General features: G+C 55.7%; 5 protein-coding genes across 5 annotated transcripts; 2 read left to right on the forward strand and 3 right to left on the reverse strand.

The window, feature by feature from the left end:
- Positions 1-1,909: 1,909 nt before the first annotated feature.
- DCS_03530 (uncharacterized protein) lies at positions 1,910-6,145 on the forward strand (the record flags this gene model as incomplete). The annotated part of the gene is made up of 1 exon (XM_040800849.1): positions 1,910-6,145. One exon carries the CDS (start codon positions 1,910-1,912, stop codon positions 6,143-6,145), a length of 4,236 nt encoding a protein of 1,411 aa, XP_040655882.1.
- A 437-nt stretch (positions 6,146-6,582) lies between these two features.
- Positions 6,583-6,978, reverse strand: DCS_03531 (uncharacterized protein; the record flags this gene model as incomplete). Its single annotated transcript, XM_040800850.1, has 1 exon — positions 6,583-6,978. The coding sequence occupies one exon, from the start codon at positions 6,976-6,978 to the stop codon at positions 6,583-6,585; it is 396 nt and encodes a 131-aa protein (XP_040655883.1).
- A 677-nt stretch (positions 6,979-7,655) lies between these two features.
- DCS_03532 (uncharacterized protein) lies at positions 7,656-8,201 on the reverse strand (the record flags this gene model as incomplete). Its single annotated transcript, XM_040800851.1, has 1 exon — positions 7,656-8,201. The coding sequence occupies one exon, from the start codon at positions 8,199-8,201 to the stop codon at positions 7,656-7,658; it is 546 nt and encodes a 181-aa protein (XP_040655884.1).
- A 2,711-nt stretch (positions 8,202-10,912) lies between these two features.
- DCS_03533 (uncharacterized protein) lies at positions 10,913-12,586 on the forward strand (the record flags this gene model as incomplete). The annotated part of the gene is made up of 2 exons (XM_040800852.1): positions 10,913-10,954; positions 11,108-12,586. The coding sequence occupies 2 exons, from the start codon at positions 10,913-10,915 to the stop codon at positions 12,584-12,586; spliced, it is 1,521 nt and encodes a 506-aa protein (XP_040655885.1).
- Positions 12,587-12,844: 258 nt separating this feature from the next.
- DCS_03534 (nitrilotriacetate monooxygenase component B) lies at positions 12,845-13,823 on the reverse strand (the record flags this gene model as incomplete). The annotated part of the gene is made up of 2 exons (XM_040800853.1): positions 12,845-13,018; positions 13,083-13,823. The coding sequence occupies 2 exons, from the start codon at positions 13,821-13,823 to the stop codon at positions 12,845-12,847; spliced, it is 915 nt and encodes a 304-aa protein (XP_040655886.1).
- Positions 13,824-14,756: the final 933 nt, after the last annotated feature.

Raw genomic sequence — 14,756 nt, forward strand, 5'->3', positions numbered from 1 at the left:
GCTTTTATTTAGCCTCCAGGCGAAGGGGAGGGTATATGCAAGTAAGTACAGGGGGCCTTTTCGTATCGGAGCCCCTCATGCCTCTCTTGACCTCCATCTCATCTGATCACCGTCTGCGAGGCCAATTCATCGGTCCCATCATTCTACTGAGGCTGGTGAGACGAACATGACGATCAATGTCAAAACTGATCGCGCTATGCGACATTCCCGGCACGCAGATTCTCATACGCCAGGGAGAAGCAATGAGGTGGTCACTGTAGGAAGTGACGTGCGACTACGAAAGGGAAAGCGCTGTGGCATTTTACTGCGCGACATGAAACAGTGAATTGTATCCCCGTTGGTCGGCGGGATGCCCAAATAGCAAGTATCGACCCCGTTGGATGGCCGTACAAAGAATGGCTTCGTCTGAACTGCTGCCACAGAGGGCTGTTTGACGGGAAATGATCTGGTCGATTAACCACTACTTCCAGCTATACCTGGGTAGGCCCATGTTGCCTGGATTCGACAACAAATGGCTTTGAAGCGTTTCGAGATGATGGCGACGGTGAATAGTTGATTGCCAATGGCAAGTGTGACGGTCCAGGAGCAAGGTCGAGAATGTGGACGCACTGCCAGATGGTGAAACCTACAAGTACGTAATCACTGTGCAGCTCCTTCCGCTGCAGGTACGGGGTTTTGTTCGTAACAAGGTTGGCATAGTAGGTTCTAGAAACGCGGAGCTTTGATTCCGACATCCGAATAAGTATGTCCCTTTCTTTCTCGCGGAACGTCCAACCACGCTCCCTCCCGATTCCACAAATCGCCAAGGATCCTGGGCCCGATGCTGATCAATTGTCTCGCCCACAGATGCTTCCATCGTGAATCAACGACCCGCCACTGGCGAAATCGGAAAAAAAGGACGAACGAATGCCGCTGAGCAGCGCTGCACACCTGACGTCATCCGCTCTCGGTCGAATGCTGGCTCCTTGCCTACAGGGTTGTCCACGATGAATCTCAGGCACCTCTGCCGTATGGGCCGCTCAAAAGAGTGTGCATGCACAGAGACGGTGTTCCAGTGCCAAAGGGCTTTTCGTGAATCATCAACATCGTCACCGTGTCCTGATGACTGGCCCGGCGCGAAGCCCAAAGCTGTGAGCAGTAGCTGGGCTTCATTCTGGCTATGATTCCTTCCATGTTATGTCGTTGGGCTATCATTAAAGGACCCGTCAAAATGACACTTTCAACCCATCTCCCAAATTTGCTATTTCACGGATCGCCTCTTAGAACGACCAGTCCCTCACAGGCGCTGGGCGGTGCAGAGCCAAAGAGAGATTACGACGTCGTCGTTGCCGGCCCTTGTTGATTGACGACGAGCGTGCCAGGTGTGCGGCTTTGCAAGTGACCTGGCCCAAGGTACTCCGGGTTTTGTCTCCAGTACGGTTGAAACGGAGATGCTGCTTTGTCCTACCTCTGTTCTTCTTGCACCTCTATTTCCATTCAATTCAAGGACAATGCGACAGACCGAGAACGCAAGTGTTTGTCGAGAATGGAAGCCAGCAAGATTAATACGGGCGAATGTCTCGCTCCTGTTCAAATCCATCATCATCGCAAGTGTCTTTCCAGCTTCGCCGTCATCAATCATCCTCTCAGCTGTGATCAGGTATAGCGCCTGCCTGGCCACGTCGGAGAGAGTGGGAGCCCGGATCACGAGCTGAACCAACCTTGGCCTCGAGCCTTCACTTTTTCTATAAGTCTAAAACGACTACAAATCACCCTCCCTCTGTATCATTAAAGTTTCTGTCCAGAACTACGTCATCTGTAGCCGAGTCGCCCGGTTGAGCCCGTTACATCTCCAACCTGCCCTCATCGCCGGCCCATCTAGACCTTCTTCGGAAGATAGATCGGGGTATCAAAGGTAAAGTGGCCAACAATGAATCAATTACCACCCGATTCATTGTCCACAAGACATGGGACTGTTGGGGCCGATGGAGAAGATCAACGACAACCACAAGAGTACCAGCTACAGCGTGCAGAGGAGGATCTGGATCGGTTATTGCAGAACAATGTCAATGATTATAGCTTTTTTGAATCCCTGGATGAGGGCCTTCCGAGTGAAGTGCCGCAATCCAGTGGACTGCAAACTTTCAACAGTCTGATTGATAATGGCCCTTTCGATTATTACTTCGACTTCGACAACACGCCCCAGAATCTCCCTGGTACCCTCGCAGACAATCTCGCCCCTAACCTCGCAGATGTCCTCACAGAGAACCTGACACCAAACTTTACAGATAATTTCACAGAAATCGTCACAAATAAGCCTCAACCGCCACCGCCTTTGCTGATGGGCCTTCAAGAAGGAAGCATCGCTCAGACGTCAGAGCAGGCAAGTTTGTCACACCAGAACAAAGGTTCTAAACCTGCCGCTGGACTCTCCAGTGGTGCCTCGGATAGCAATCCGCACCTAAAGCCTCTGACAAACGCGCAAATTGGTCGTCGTCAAAATATTGAGAACTCAAGCAAGGCAGGCGTTCCCCATACGCAAGACATAACCTCTGTTCAGCGCGTTCAGCAACAGCCAGCGTGGACAGGAATTTGCAATGAGCAACTGCTTCATCAGACACAAGGAAGAGTCCAGCAGGATTTCAAGACTATACAGAGTACTGCAGGTAGCCGAGGTAACGTTGCTGCAATGAACTTAACCGGGACCCTTCCGGGCCAGGAGGGTTTCTATGTGCCATATCCGCAGCAGCAGCACGCAGTGAATCAAACTATTGGCCAGAAGTACCAGGCTGCTGGCCCTCAACCTATGCACTGGATTCCAGGGAACGCATACTCTTCTCATAGAAGTCGCTTTCTTCCACCGCAGCAGCAACTACAGCAGCCACAACAGTACCAGCAACAACAACGGCGCCTGCAACCCGCCCAGCGTTACCTAGGGAACCCGGCGTCTCTTCAGCCAAACGCTCAGCATGCCATCGCGCCCATGGGAACTCCGAGCCAAGTTGATGCTTTTGCTCCTTCTAACCGTGTTGTACGCCCTTCACCTCGTGGCAACAGTATGGTGCGTGGACCGGTAGGAGTCGGTCGCTATGGTCCCCCGTTTTCTCTCGTACCCGCTTCGATGATCTCGCCGAGCATGGGCAACGCGGGCCATGCTCTGGTTTCGAACCCAGCGAACCAAGGAATTATGGGAAATCAAGCGCAGAGCTTTCAGCCAAATGTCTATCCGAGCTCTCACCCGTCATCACACCGTCTCCATCCACCCCCAAATGTTGGACTAAATCTGGGTCAAAACTTTGCCTACCCTTCCAGCAACTATGGGTATTATCCAATACAACAGGCGCCTGGCTTACGCGTCTTCCCGACGGAAACCATGGCCAACCAGTATATTTCGACACCCTACGGACAGACACCCCTCACGGCGAAAGGGGCAGCCATTTCCGTCTACCCTCACCCGGCTGTCGCTCAAGCACCGATTCCTCCCTATGGCAGCCAGACTTCAGAGACGATTGACCTTACGGGCTCCATGGCCCCGCCGGCGGAGGGAGCTGGAGTACAGGAAAGCGAGTTGCCTACCGGCCAGTTTGGGTTTGAAATGTCCAGCAGCGCTCTGGCTCCCCTCAACCCTGACGGGATCGAGCCGACTGCTATCGCCGACGTTGGGAACGAGATGGCAACTGTCGGTCAATGTACAAGTGCAGATCAGTTGCCGATACCCATCAGTGACGAGCTCGTCACTGATGATCAGATCATCGGAGATATCGCGCCCAGTCCAAGCTGCGTTTTCGAAGCAGACTATCAGCCCTTCATGGGGTTCGATGCCGAACATCAAGAGGCCGGTGGTCTGCAGAAGCAGATTTCTGAGACTCTGGAAGGTCTGATGCCGCCTCCGACGATCGCACCGTCAAAGCTGGCCCAACAGCTCGTCCAAACCGAACAGGCTGCAGGACACCAGGCTGCTCTCGCTGCCCCAGTGCCTAGTGCTATTGATCCTAGCCCCGTTGCCCCTGGCCCTGCTCCTCCCGCCCTTGACGCTGGACCCGTACATGTTGCCTATCCGACGCAGGGATATGGCCAGGGCGGCGACGGCGTAGCAATCGGATACAATCCAATGGTCTTCGACGCCCGTGCCATGTCCGACCAGATTGGCAACGGGGGGGTCTACCTTCGGCCGAGCGGCACGATGACGCACAAGACGACTCAGGCCATCGGAAACGTGCCGGCACACCTCAGTACGGCAGAAGCCTATGCCACCGGGGACGATCCCCACGAGGAAAAGGTATTGAACAACCGGGCGTTGAAGAAAGCCAGAGATCCGCGTTGCGACCCCAAGCGCGTGTACAAGACGAAAATCCCCCAACTCTTGCCCTGGGGTCCAACGAACACGGAGGGCAAGCACAAGTACCAGTACACGAAACACGGCCAGCTCGCGGCCGGTCAAACGCTGACGGCAGAAGAGATTCTGTACTACATCAACCATCGCAAGCGTCATGGGAACTTTGTCATCTGGATCCAAAACGCACCGTCGCAGTGCGCGGCTCGGCAGGATGAAGATGACAAGAAGTGCCGCTACAGCAAGTGTCCGTTGGCAAAGCGAAGCATATCATCCGGTTGGCTGCGGGCCGCCTTTGACGAGTTCCCGCACCTGACTTCGGACGGAACCAAGGACCCGTTCAAGGTGGCGATACTCCTGCACCTCTGGTGCCTGGAGCAAATCTGTGATGTATTTTCCCTCTTCCAGGACGGCGTGCTCAGGGCCGACAATCGGGTGTTCCCGAAAGAGGCCGTCAACGCGATGACGCTGGACCGCGACGTGAACAGAGCGGCGGTGCGGGATGCGTTTGATCCTTGGATGCGCAACCAGCTGGAGGAACTTGTCAATAACAATTGTTGTTCCTCGTGGCCTCGACCGCACGAGCTCTCCCTGTCGTTTGAGCTCATCGCGCATCACATTGGAAACCAGACAACAGCCCGACAGAGAGCGCGATATCTGCGCAACTTGAACAAGCCGGCAGGTCATCACAAGACAATCGATGTGCACATGGGCAACCTTGGCTTGTACGTGGGCATCGCGACGACAAGCAGGGATGAGAAGCGAGCAGCGAGAAGCCAGGCACTGATCCAATTGGAAGAGCAAAATGAGGAAACCAAGGTGCTTGTCGGCGATGTTGCTGATGCTGTTGCTGATGCTGTTGCTGTTGCTGATGCTGATGCTGATGCTGATGTTGATGCTGATGGAGAATTTGTGGATGGAGATGAGGGACTCGTGGGCAACATCGATGTCGTCGATCAAGACGAGCCGGCGTCCCGGGAATTGCAGGAAGGCGACAGGCGTGGTGAAGTGGGCACAAACCCCAAGAGCACGTCTCGGAGCACAAAAGGGGCAACGAGAAAAAAGGCTAATGCTCGAACGAAACGGAGGAAAGCTGATACTCTGCTCGACGAAGGGGCTGATGACGGCGGTCCGGGAGAAGAATGGATTGATCTGGCCAGCCCAAACAGCTGGAAGGGCTCGAAGGATCTCGTGGCCGCCGTAGATCTCTCGCCCTACTCCGACCCCGTCGCTCACTTTTCCAACGCACTCCCGGCCGGCATATTCTATTCCCCGTCCAGCGGGATCATGAGAGGGAGCATCGTCGATGCCGGAATTCGGGAGCGAGCTCGCAGGGAAAGCGTCGCGAGCAGCCTCAGGGATGAGGATCAAGACAGCTCGTCGCGTAAGCGGAGAAGAGACGGCGAATGTGACGAGCCCGGTGATGAATCGATGAGCAAGAAGCAAAGGAGTGACGAAAATTATGCCTCGGTTGACGATGGCGACGGTGCACCGTGCAAGAAGAGGCGGAGGGAGGAAACCATCGATGCTATGACGACGACGACGACGATAGTAAAGAAGGCCCGGCTGAGCAAAGATGAAGAAAGCAGCGGCGAATCCGACGGTGCTCCGACTGGTCAGCATGGGACGAGCAGGAGCAGGAGCGAATTTGGAAGCTTGTTTGGAAGCCCAAGCGATGCGGGATTGGACACTGGCGCTGCCGCATGTCCGACACCACGGGAGAAGGCTTTCAGTCCGGCGCGAGCGGCTGCCGATAAGAGAGATGGAGGTGACGGTCCAGAAAATGGTGACGGTCGACAGGCAAGCGGAGAGCCAAGAGATGAGACTCGTTGAGACGAGCAGAGAGCAGGCAAAATGCAGACTGCGCCTGCTGGCAAAACGCCTCCCATTCTCTCGACAGAGCTCTCTGCCACCAGTTTCGCTCTCGCATCCGCAAGAAACCGTTGCCCTGGCGAGAACATGATATGGTAGGCCAAAGGCGAGTCTCTGCCTTTGCCAGCGGGAGCAGAGGGCGTCTCCGCCAGCTGACTCCACGCCCATACCAGCTCTGCGGCTGCTGCTGTTGGAGCCAGGAGACAGGAGCGGCTATGTCGACAGGCAATACAGCCCAAGCTCTTGCTCCTGTTGTGCTTTGTTATGAGTTTTCGTCGGCTTCGTCGAACCTTGATCAGTTGACGAGCTACCTTTTTGAAATCCACGCCTCATATGTCATCGAAAGTAGTCACTTCCACTTAGCAATTCGCATGCATTATGTTTGCTATTCCATTTTTTTATAACAAATGAACAGCAGTTTTGATCCGGAAAAGTCTCATCTTTGTTCTATACCGTCTCAGATTCTGCGGCGATTGGGTGGGAGGAGGCAGACTCTTGAGGGGCGAGAAGGAGGATATTGGCTCAGGTGTTGCACGAGCAATCCGCAGATCGAGGTTTCCAAATGATATGAACTCTTCCGAATACCGTTCCCATTGAGGCTGGTCCCGCGGACGCTCAAGAGTGTAGGCGACGGCTGTCCTGGAGTCCAGGAGCTGGAATTTCGGTGGCTGGGCTTGAACGGGTTGCTTCGAATGATGGCCAAGCCATTTTGCACCAACGGCTTTGAATTTGGCATTGAGAGTTATAAGAAAAGGATTGACGAAAAATGAGTCTCGCTTATCGTTCAAATCCATCTTTGTTTTGGCTGCGATGCATCAGCGTTGGGGGTTACGTGTTCGGTTCGGGGCAGCGGGCGGTACGGGAAAGAGCAAGGAAGGAGTCATTCGGTCCTTCTGCCCATCGAATGGTACGCCAGCTGCACAATTTGGCAGTTGTATTCCTTCGCATCATTGCGGCACAGATGACGGTCATCGTATACGCAAAGCCATATTTGTTGTGCAAACACACCAATGTACGTACTGCAATGCAACACGGCGTGAACACCAAGGCTGTACATGCACATGCACCGTGATGCCTGCAGAGCCAGCCCACCACCACGCGCTGGTCTGGGATTCGGTCTAGGATGTTTGTTGAGCCACCTCGTCTCCGAATCTAGTACGGCATGACACAGTTCCCGATGGACGCTGAACTATAATCCCATGGACATCACCACGTCACCAGTCGGCCGCACACACATGGGTGTTGCGATTCCTTATTCTAGTTGAAAAGGAAAAAAGGTCAGAAGGTCTATATATATGTAGAGGTTGAATTCCCAGTCAGCCAGTCAGAGTGACGGTAGTTGTTGCATGGCCAGCTGCGGCCAGAATGATGTGCGCTGTGATCCTGCCAACACCAGGCCATCATCCAAGTAGGAGTATCCGTCATGATACTCACGCAGGCACTCAATCGTAAAGTGCCTGCCATACGTCACCTACTGTGGTTGCTCAACACTGTAATACTTCACTTTCGGCTCCGTCGATTTGCCATCTTTCAGCATCCGATCATGGCCATAGGCGAGTGCCGAGTCCATGAACTGGTCGAGTTGAAATTCCGACACCCAACCAAGTCTTTGCAGATGACGAATGGCATCCACAGCCCAGGTCACGCAGCTCTGCTGCGGATGCGTATCCTTGACCGGCAATGGCACCTTGTCAAACACATCCTTCAGATCGGCCGTCGACATCTCCTCTGGCACCTGTCCGATGACGATACGACCCAGCAGCTTACCGCTGAGTTCTAGGTGGACGTCCAACCTGGAACGCATCCACCAGTCCATGGTAGGGTTCTGCAGTCGGAAAGTGACGGGGTCGATCTCCGATGCGTCGGTGGCCTCGAAGGTGTGGCAAAGTTGCCCTTGGCCTTCTTGGGGCATGATAATGATGCCCCAATGGTACGACTGGTAGCCAAGAGTTTTCCGGAAGCATTCCTCGGAAAAACGATCCCGATGGTGCAGGGCGACGGAAACTAGGCGCACCATGTTTGTTCTCGACGGCCAGAAGCTGCTACATGCCCTACATCAGTCATGCTGTGGCGTGGTGTGATGGATACCAAGCCCTACCCTCAAGATCTGCTGTCACACAGAGTTATGGGATTGGGCAGAAACAGCATTCGCCAAGCCACGGCCATTAAGCTCTTTGAACGTGCTCAAGGCCCTGCCATGGGTGCTTTTGGGAAGTGCAACTGTTGTTGGTCTCGCAAGCTTCCATTCGAATTTGCTGTGTACCAATTTGAGTGTCACGTAAAAGAACGCTTGTGATGTTCGAATTTGCCATGCAACTGCACCAGATTTGATTCTTCCCAAACCCGCCAGCCAGCCAATCAGTCGTCGGCCCAAACAACCTAGGTGGGATAGGTGAGAGCTGAGCGTGGAGGCCTTGTGGACGGCCACGTGATCTGCCCACCAGCCAATAAGGAGCGGACGGTGCGGTTGGTTCCAGGTACCTCCTGCGACCTGGGTCCCTGTCGTCAAACGTGCTCAGCTCTGGTACTGAAGTGCCAAGTGCTAAGGAATCAATCGACAACGCCTCCTACAGTGAAGGTACACTAGAGCAGAGAGCCCAACATGTTTGATCAAGTGCCCTTGGGCTTATCGGGCCGTCGACCAATCTCTCCTGATTTCTCGCCCGATTCTGGAGCGCCGACGAGACAATTGCCTGCCTTGGCGGTGCTATCTCGGGGAAGACGAGATGTACACTGCTTCATGTCGGGAAAAATGCTTCATTCCGCTTACAGTACTAGACAGGCGACTCCAGGCACCGCCCAACACAAAGTTGTGTACGGAGAATTTCTCCGTACATGAACGGCAGAGTTGTACTGTAGTTAGCACTGGTACTGCATATGTACCTGCGGGTGCACTGTTAGTAGGTGTGCACGCACAATGTAATACTTGTAACAGATGCACTCCGTTACTCTACAACTTACTACACTCTAAGTAAGTACATTTACATGCACATGTGCACCTTCCCGCACATCATGCGTTAATACTTCATGTACGGGGTACACCTAAGGTAGATGTATAGTAAAGCGGTGCATTCTTACTGTACATGTACTTGCAGATGCTCGTCGACTACAGGGACAATGGGATGAGAATAACGCTTGGAAATGTACGGGGTACACCTAAGGTAGATGTATAGTAAAGTGGTGCATTCTTACTGTACATGTAAGTACTTGTAGATGCTCGTCGACTACAGGGACAATGGGATGAGAATAACGCTTGGAAATTGAGTATTAGGACTCGAAGTACAATTAGAGTCGTACAGCACAGCAAGTACTTACATGTACAGTGCTCCGTACCGATTACCTCCCGTAGGCGTACATGTACAATACGGCACTCACGTGCATCTGCCCCTGTCTCCCTCCCTTCTCCCCCCGCATGACGCAGTGCTCAACGGGAACGCCGAGCACTAGTTCCAAGATGGTTGCCCACAGGCTTACTTATTTTGCCTGTGCATGTACATGTACTTGTACAGTCAAAGTAAGCCCAGTACTTGCCTGTGCATGTACTGCCAGTACACCTAGGCTTTGTAGATGCAGCCTGGACAGTCCGGGGCACATGTACATTTACAAGCACTGTAATACTTACATGCGCAACTGCCACCGTGTACACGGACATGTAAGAAAATCCTGGCCTTGTCGCCGAGAATACCCAGGCGACGGCTTCTGGAATTGAAAGAAAAGAGACAATGCAAACGTGATGCCTTTAGAGCTGCGCTCGAGGCTCACTCACCACGGCAACGACGGCAAGACAAACGCAAACACCGATGGACCATGGACCATCACGCCGAGTACATCTGCGGGATACAAGTATATGTACTCCACTCTGGTCGCTAGGTACAAGTACTTGCATCACCCCTGCGGCGCTGTAGTCAAGTCCGCCGACCGGCTGCCTGTATCCCGCGATCTGGAATCCCCACAACCGAGATCCGTTCAGCTCTAGCGCGCCTGTTGGTCACCAGCTACGGCGCCAACAGAAGTTGACAGACAAGACTCGGAGCTTTTCTACCATCCATCCATCCATCCATCCGTCTGTCCGTTCATCATCCATCCATCCATCCTACATTCATTCGTGAGTCGGGAGAGAAAACCTGTCATAAAAAGGACGTGCTGCGCTTGAAACAACCACCTACTTCGGCCTGTACATCCATCTCCCTTCAACAGTCTATACAACGCACTACGTATTCGGTACAGTACTTGCGGTACAGTACATGTATAGAGTACGTGTGCACCAACATGCAACGAATACATGCGGCGGCTGTGGCAAGAACATAATACAGCTCAAGCGAAAAGGAAGGAGCATCGCACGATTCATGACTGCCATGATCCTCGCTTGATTCCATCGTACACGACTTCACCGAGCAACACCTGTCAATTTTTCAGCTTCCTCATCGTGCCCTGTGGCCGTCTCATCTCAGGTCGACATATCTCAACTCACCTCATCCTATCCCGTCCCACAACCGCCCGGCTCATCGTCGTCCCATCGTCGCCTCATCCCATCTCACCTCATCTCATCTGACCTTGTCCCATCTGACCTTGTCCCATCTCACATTTTCCCATCTCACCTTGTCCCACCTCGTCGTATCCCAATTCACCATATCTCATCCCACCCTATCCTACGACAAATCGTTCCATCCGAACCCGATAAAACTCTCGACCGATCACGACTCCGTGGCGGCGACACCGGGAGAAGCAATGGGTGAGGATACAAGTCCTGCGCTGCAAGTCATCGTGCTGGTAGGTCCCCCCCCCCCTTCGTCCCTCTCATGACCCCGCGGCCTCGTTCCGCAGCATCGTCCTGGAACTGGTCGTCGTGCCGCGGCCCGTCCGTCGCACAAGCGGACTCGGCTGAAACATGACGGACGCGGCATCGTGTGCTGACACGCTCAGGGCTCCGGCGGCGGTCCTTTGGAATCGAACATCACGGCCTTTCTCGTCCGTGCCGTTTCCCAGGACTGGTCTAAGGGATCCATCATCGCCGTCGACGCCGGCGTTCACCTCTCGGCCATCACCCGCCTCATCGAGGAGGCCACGCCGTCGCCTCCCCCGACGTCTCTTCCCTTCACCCTCGCAACCGGACCCTTTGCCGGCCTGTCGTTGCCCTACAGCTCACCGGCGGCCAACGCGGCGCACATGACTCGGAATCTCATCGACACCTATCTCATCACCCATCCTCACCTCGACCACATCTCCGGCTTCGTCATCAACACGGCCGGCCTGCCGGGGACGCGGCCGAAGAAGCTCGCCGGATTGCCGAGCACCATCCAGGCCCTCAAGAGGCACGTCTTCAACAATGTCATCTGGCCGAATCTGAGCGACGAAAACAACGGCGCCGGCCTCTTGACCTACCTACGCCTCGTCGAAGGCGGAAGCCCCGCGCTCGGTGACGGTCAGGGCAAGGGCTACCTCGAGGTCTGCGATGGCCTTCTCGTCAAGACGTGGAGCGTCAGCCACGGCCACTGCATCGAAAGGCACTTCCACAGCGGCTCGGCCCCGAGCACGTCGCCTCGGTCCGGCAGCCGCGACTTCTCCGCCCCGATGCCACGCCGAGACTTGCCCGGCCAGCAGAGCTTCCGGGGCCAGACGTCGCTCAGCCAGCCGTCTTTCGACGGCATCACCCCTCTATTCACCGCCGTGAGTGAGCAGGAGAGGCCGGAAAAGTACTGCGTCTACGACTCGAGCGCCTACTTCATCCAGGACGTCGCCCACCGGCGCGAGGTGCTCATCTTTGGCGACGTCGAGCCCGACACCATCTCGCTGAACCCGCGCAACCGCGGCATCTGGCTCGAGGCGGCGCCCAAGATAGCGGGCGGCACCCTCGCCGCCATCCTCATCGAGTGCAGCTACGACGACTCCCGGAGCAACGACCGGCTGTTTGGCCACATGAAACCCGTCTTCGTCGTCGAGGAGCTGCTCGTCTTGGCCGCCGAGGTCGAGGCCGTCCGCAGGCTTGGCCGCGCCGCCGAGTGCCGAAAACGCAAGAGGCTGAGCGTCGGCGAGGAACCCTTCAGCCACCGGCCCAAGCCCTCGAGCAGGCGACCCGCAGCCCACGACGAACCGGTGTCGCCCAAGTCGGTCAAGACGCCGCTGTACAAGCCCGTCGACGGAACGGACACGCCTCATCTCCCGACGCCGACGGACGAACCTTGGCTCGGCGACGTCGAATCCATCGACCCCGGCCCCGTCGCCGCGCCTGCGGCACGTCCGCTCGAAGGGCTCAAGGTCGTCATAATGCACGTCAAGGAGGCGTTGGTGGACGGACCCGACGTTGGCGATACGATCCTTCGGCAGCTGCGGGAGCACGAACAGGACGCCCAGCTCGGCTGCGAGTTTATCGTATCGAGGTCGGGTCAGAGCATGTATCTCTGAGAGCGGGGGGTTGTTTTTTTTCTTCTTCACGTCATTGTATTCCCTTCATCGTTGCTTGGATGATGCCTTTGATATGAGCCTTCTCAGCATGCGGCCTTTCTGTTTCATCTTACAGCTATCCTACGAATCAACGTACAAACGAGATGATGTTACCCATCGCCGTGCCCCCATACCCTTTCGGTCCGTCTCTCGGCCCCGCACGACGGTCGACTTGTCGACTGCCGATTTTCATTTCCTTTTTCATCTTTCATTTGTATCCTATTCCATCGCAGGAGACGCAGGGGCGGCATGCAACGACTGCTGTGCCTTTCTAAGTCGTCCGAAGCCCTGCTCGCCGCCGAGGTCCCCGTCGAACTTGGGCCTCGGGATCTCGACGGCCTCTGTCGTTCTGCCGTAGGTGATGCCGCCGAGGCGACTGACGGGTTGGAGACGCTGCACCACTGTGAGAAACGTTTCGCGTCGACGCACGCGGCCGAGGACGGAGGATGGGACGGACGGTAGGATCAACGAGGTTCTTGTCTTGGTTCAACGCATCCTCCCGCACCCACATGCGTGTGCCTTCGAAGATGGCGACGGTGCCCGACTTCTTGCCCTCGGCCGCCCGGCTCTCGTACTCCCTCAGCAGGTCGAGCTTGGCCTCGACGCTGAAGACGGCCTCCTTGACGCGCGCGCACCGGACCGTCTGGCAGTCGTGCAGGGGCGTGAGGCCGCTGACGGACCACTCGGAGGCGCCGTAGGGGGCGTCGATGCTGGTCGAGTTGGCGGCCTCGAGGAAGGTCTCGCTGACGATGTTGATGACGGCCTCGCCCGTGTCGCGAACGTTGCGCAGCGTGTCCTTGGCGTCGGCGAGGCCGCAGGAGAAGCCGACGACGAAGAGGGGCGGGTCGTGGTTGACGAGGTTGAAGTAGCTGAAGGGCGCGAGGTTGGTCGTCTCGCCGTCGAGGCTGCGCGTGCTGACAAAGGCGATGGGACGCGGCGTGACGGCCGAGATGAGCAGCTTGTAGTTGAAGGTGGCCGGCCGCCCGGGCTCGTAGGGGTCGACGACGACGTGCTTCTGGGAGGCGTCGGCGGACGTGTACAGCTCGTTGGCGCCGTCGCCAAACTTCCACGCCGGCTGCGGGGCTCTGTGGAGGCGGAAGTGCGACGACGGGTCCCACGGGGGGCGCGAGGCCTCGAGTTTCTTGAAGTCGGGGCGCGCCTCGCGTTTGGCGACGCCGTCGACGTCGCCGTCTGGCATGGTCGAGGACGAGGTCGAGGAAGACCGAGCCGGCGGGGCGCGGCTGGGGAGGATGCGAGAAAGCGGGAGCCGCCGGTGGTGGACGAAGCTGGCGCGCGGAGGCATATGAAGACGAGAATGGAGATGACGAATGACGGACGAGCCGTTGTGCGGTGAAAGATCAACGCAGCGCCGCTGCGGATGAAATCAGTTCCATGACGTGATGCAGGTCGCCCGCTCAAGGGTTAGTTCCCCTTCTTCCGCGCAAGCCATTTATTCCTGGCATCGCAGGATGACATTCCATTCCGTCAGGATCTACGTCCAGCAGTCGGTCCTCGCTTCTCGCTTCCCCGCCACGCTCTGTGCTCGGTACCCGGCCATTCGTGTCTCGTGATCTGCGTCGGTGCGTGTTGTGGTGTTTTGTCGCTGGAGGGGACCTGGCCTGCGGAAGCAGACAACACGAAGGGGATTGCAGTGTTCTCAGGAGCCTGTTCAAGGGCTGTGCTTCCTATGGAATGGTGCTTACAGCAGGTAATGGCAAGTGCCTATGTACTCCGTGGGGGTTTGCAAGTTCTGTATTAATCCGTACTGTATTATTAAACTGCTGTAAATCCTACCGAGGCTTGCTGTAGGAGTAATATTAGTGCTTGCACCGTGCTTCTGATTGACCTGGAGGTACACCTGTGTCACCGCCAGTACTGTACAGCATTATAGGTAGGCAGGTGTACACTTGAGTGCGTGTAAAGTACTGTAAGTACATGCGGGGGCGGCGACCGCTCAGGTACTAGGTTTCATTTTTGGAGCAAGTACTCCGTAAGTTCTTGTAATTATCACTGATGAGCTATACAGTATGGACCATTTTCGGAGCAAGTAAGTACTTGTAATTATCACTGATGAGCTATACAGTATGGACCGTGTGTACTGACAAGGCATGGCCGGGTAGGTACAGTGGTG

The sequence above is a fragment of the Drechmeria coniospora genome, chromosome 02, assembly GCF_001625195.1.
Source record: "Drechmeria coniospora strain ARSEF 6962 chromosome 02, whole genome shotgun sequence".
Classification (NCBI taxonomy): Eukaryota; Fungi; Ascomycota; class Sordariomycetes; order Hypocreales; family Ophiocordycipitaceae; genus Drechmeria; species Drechmeria coniospora.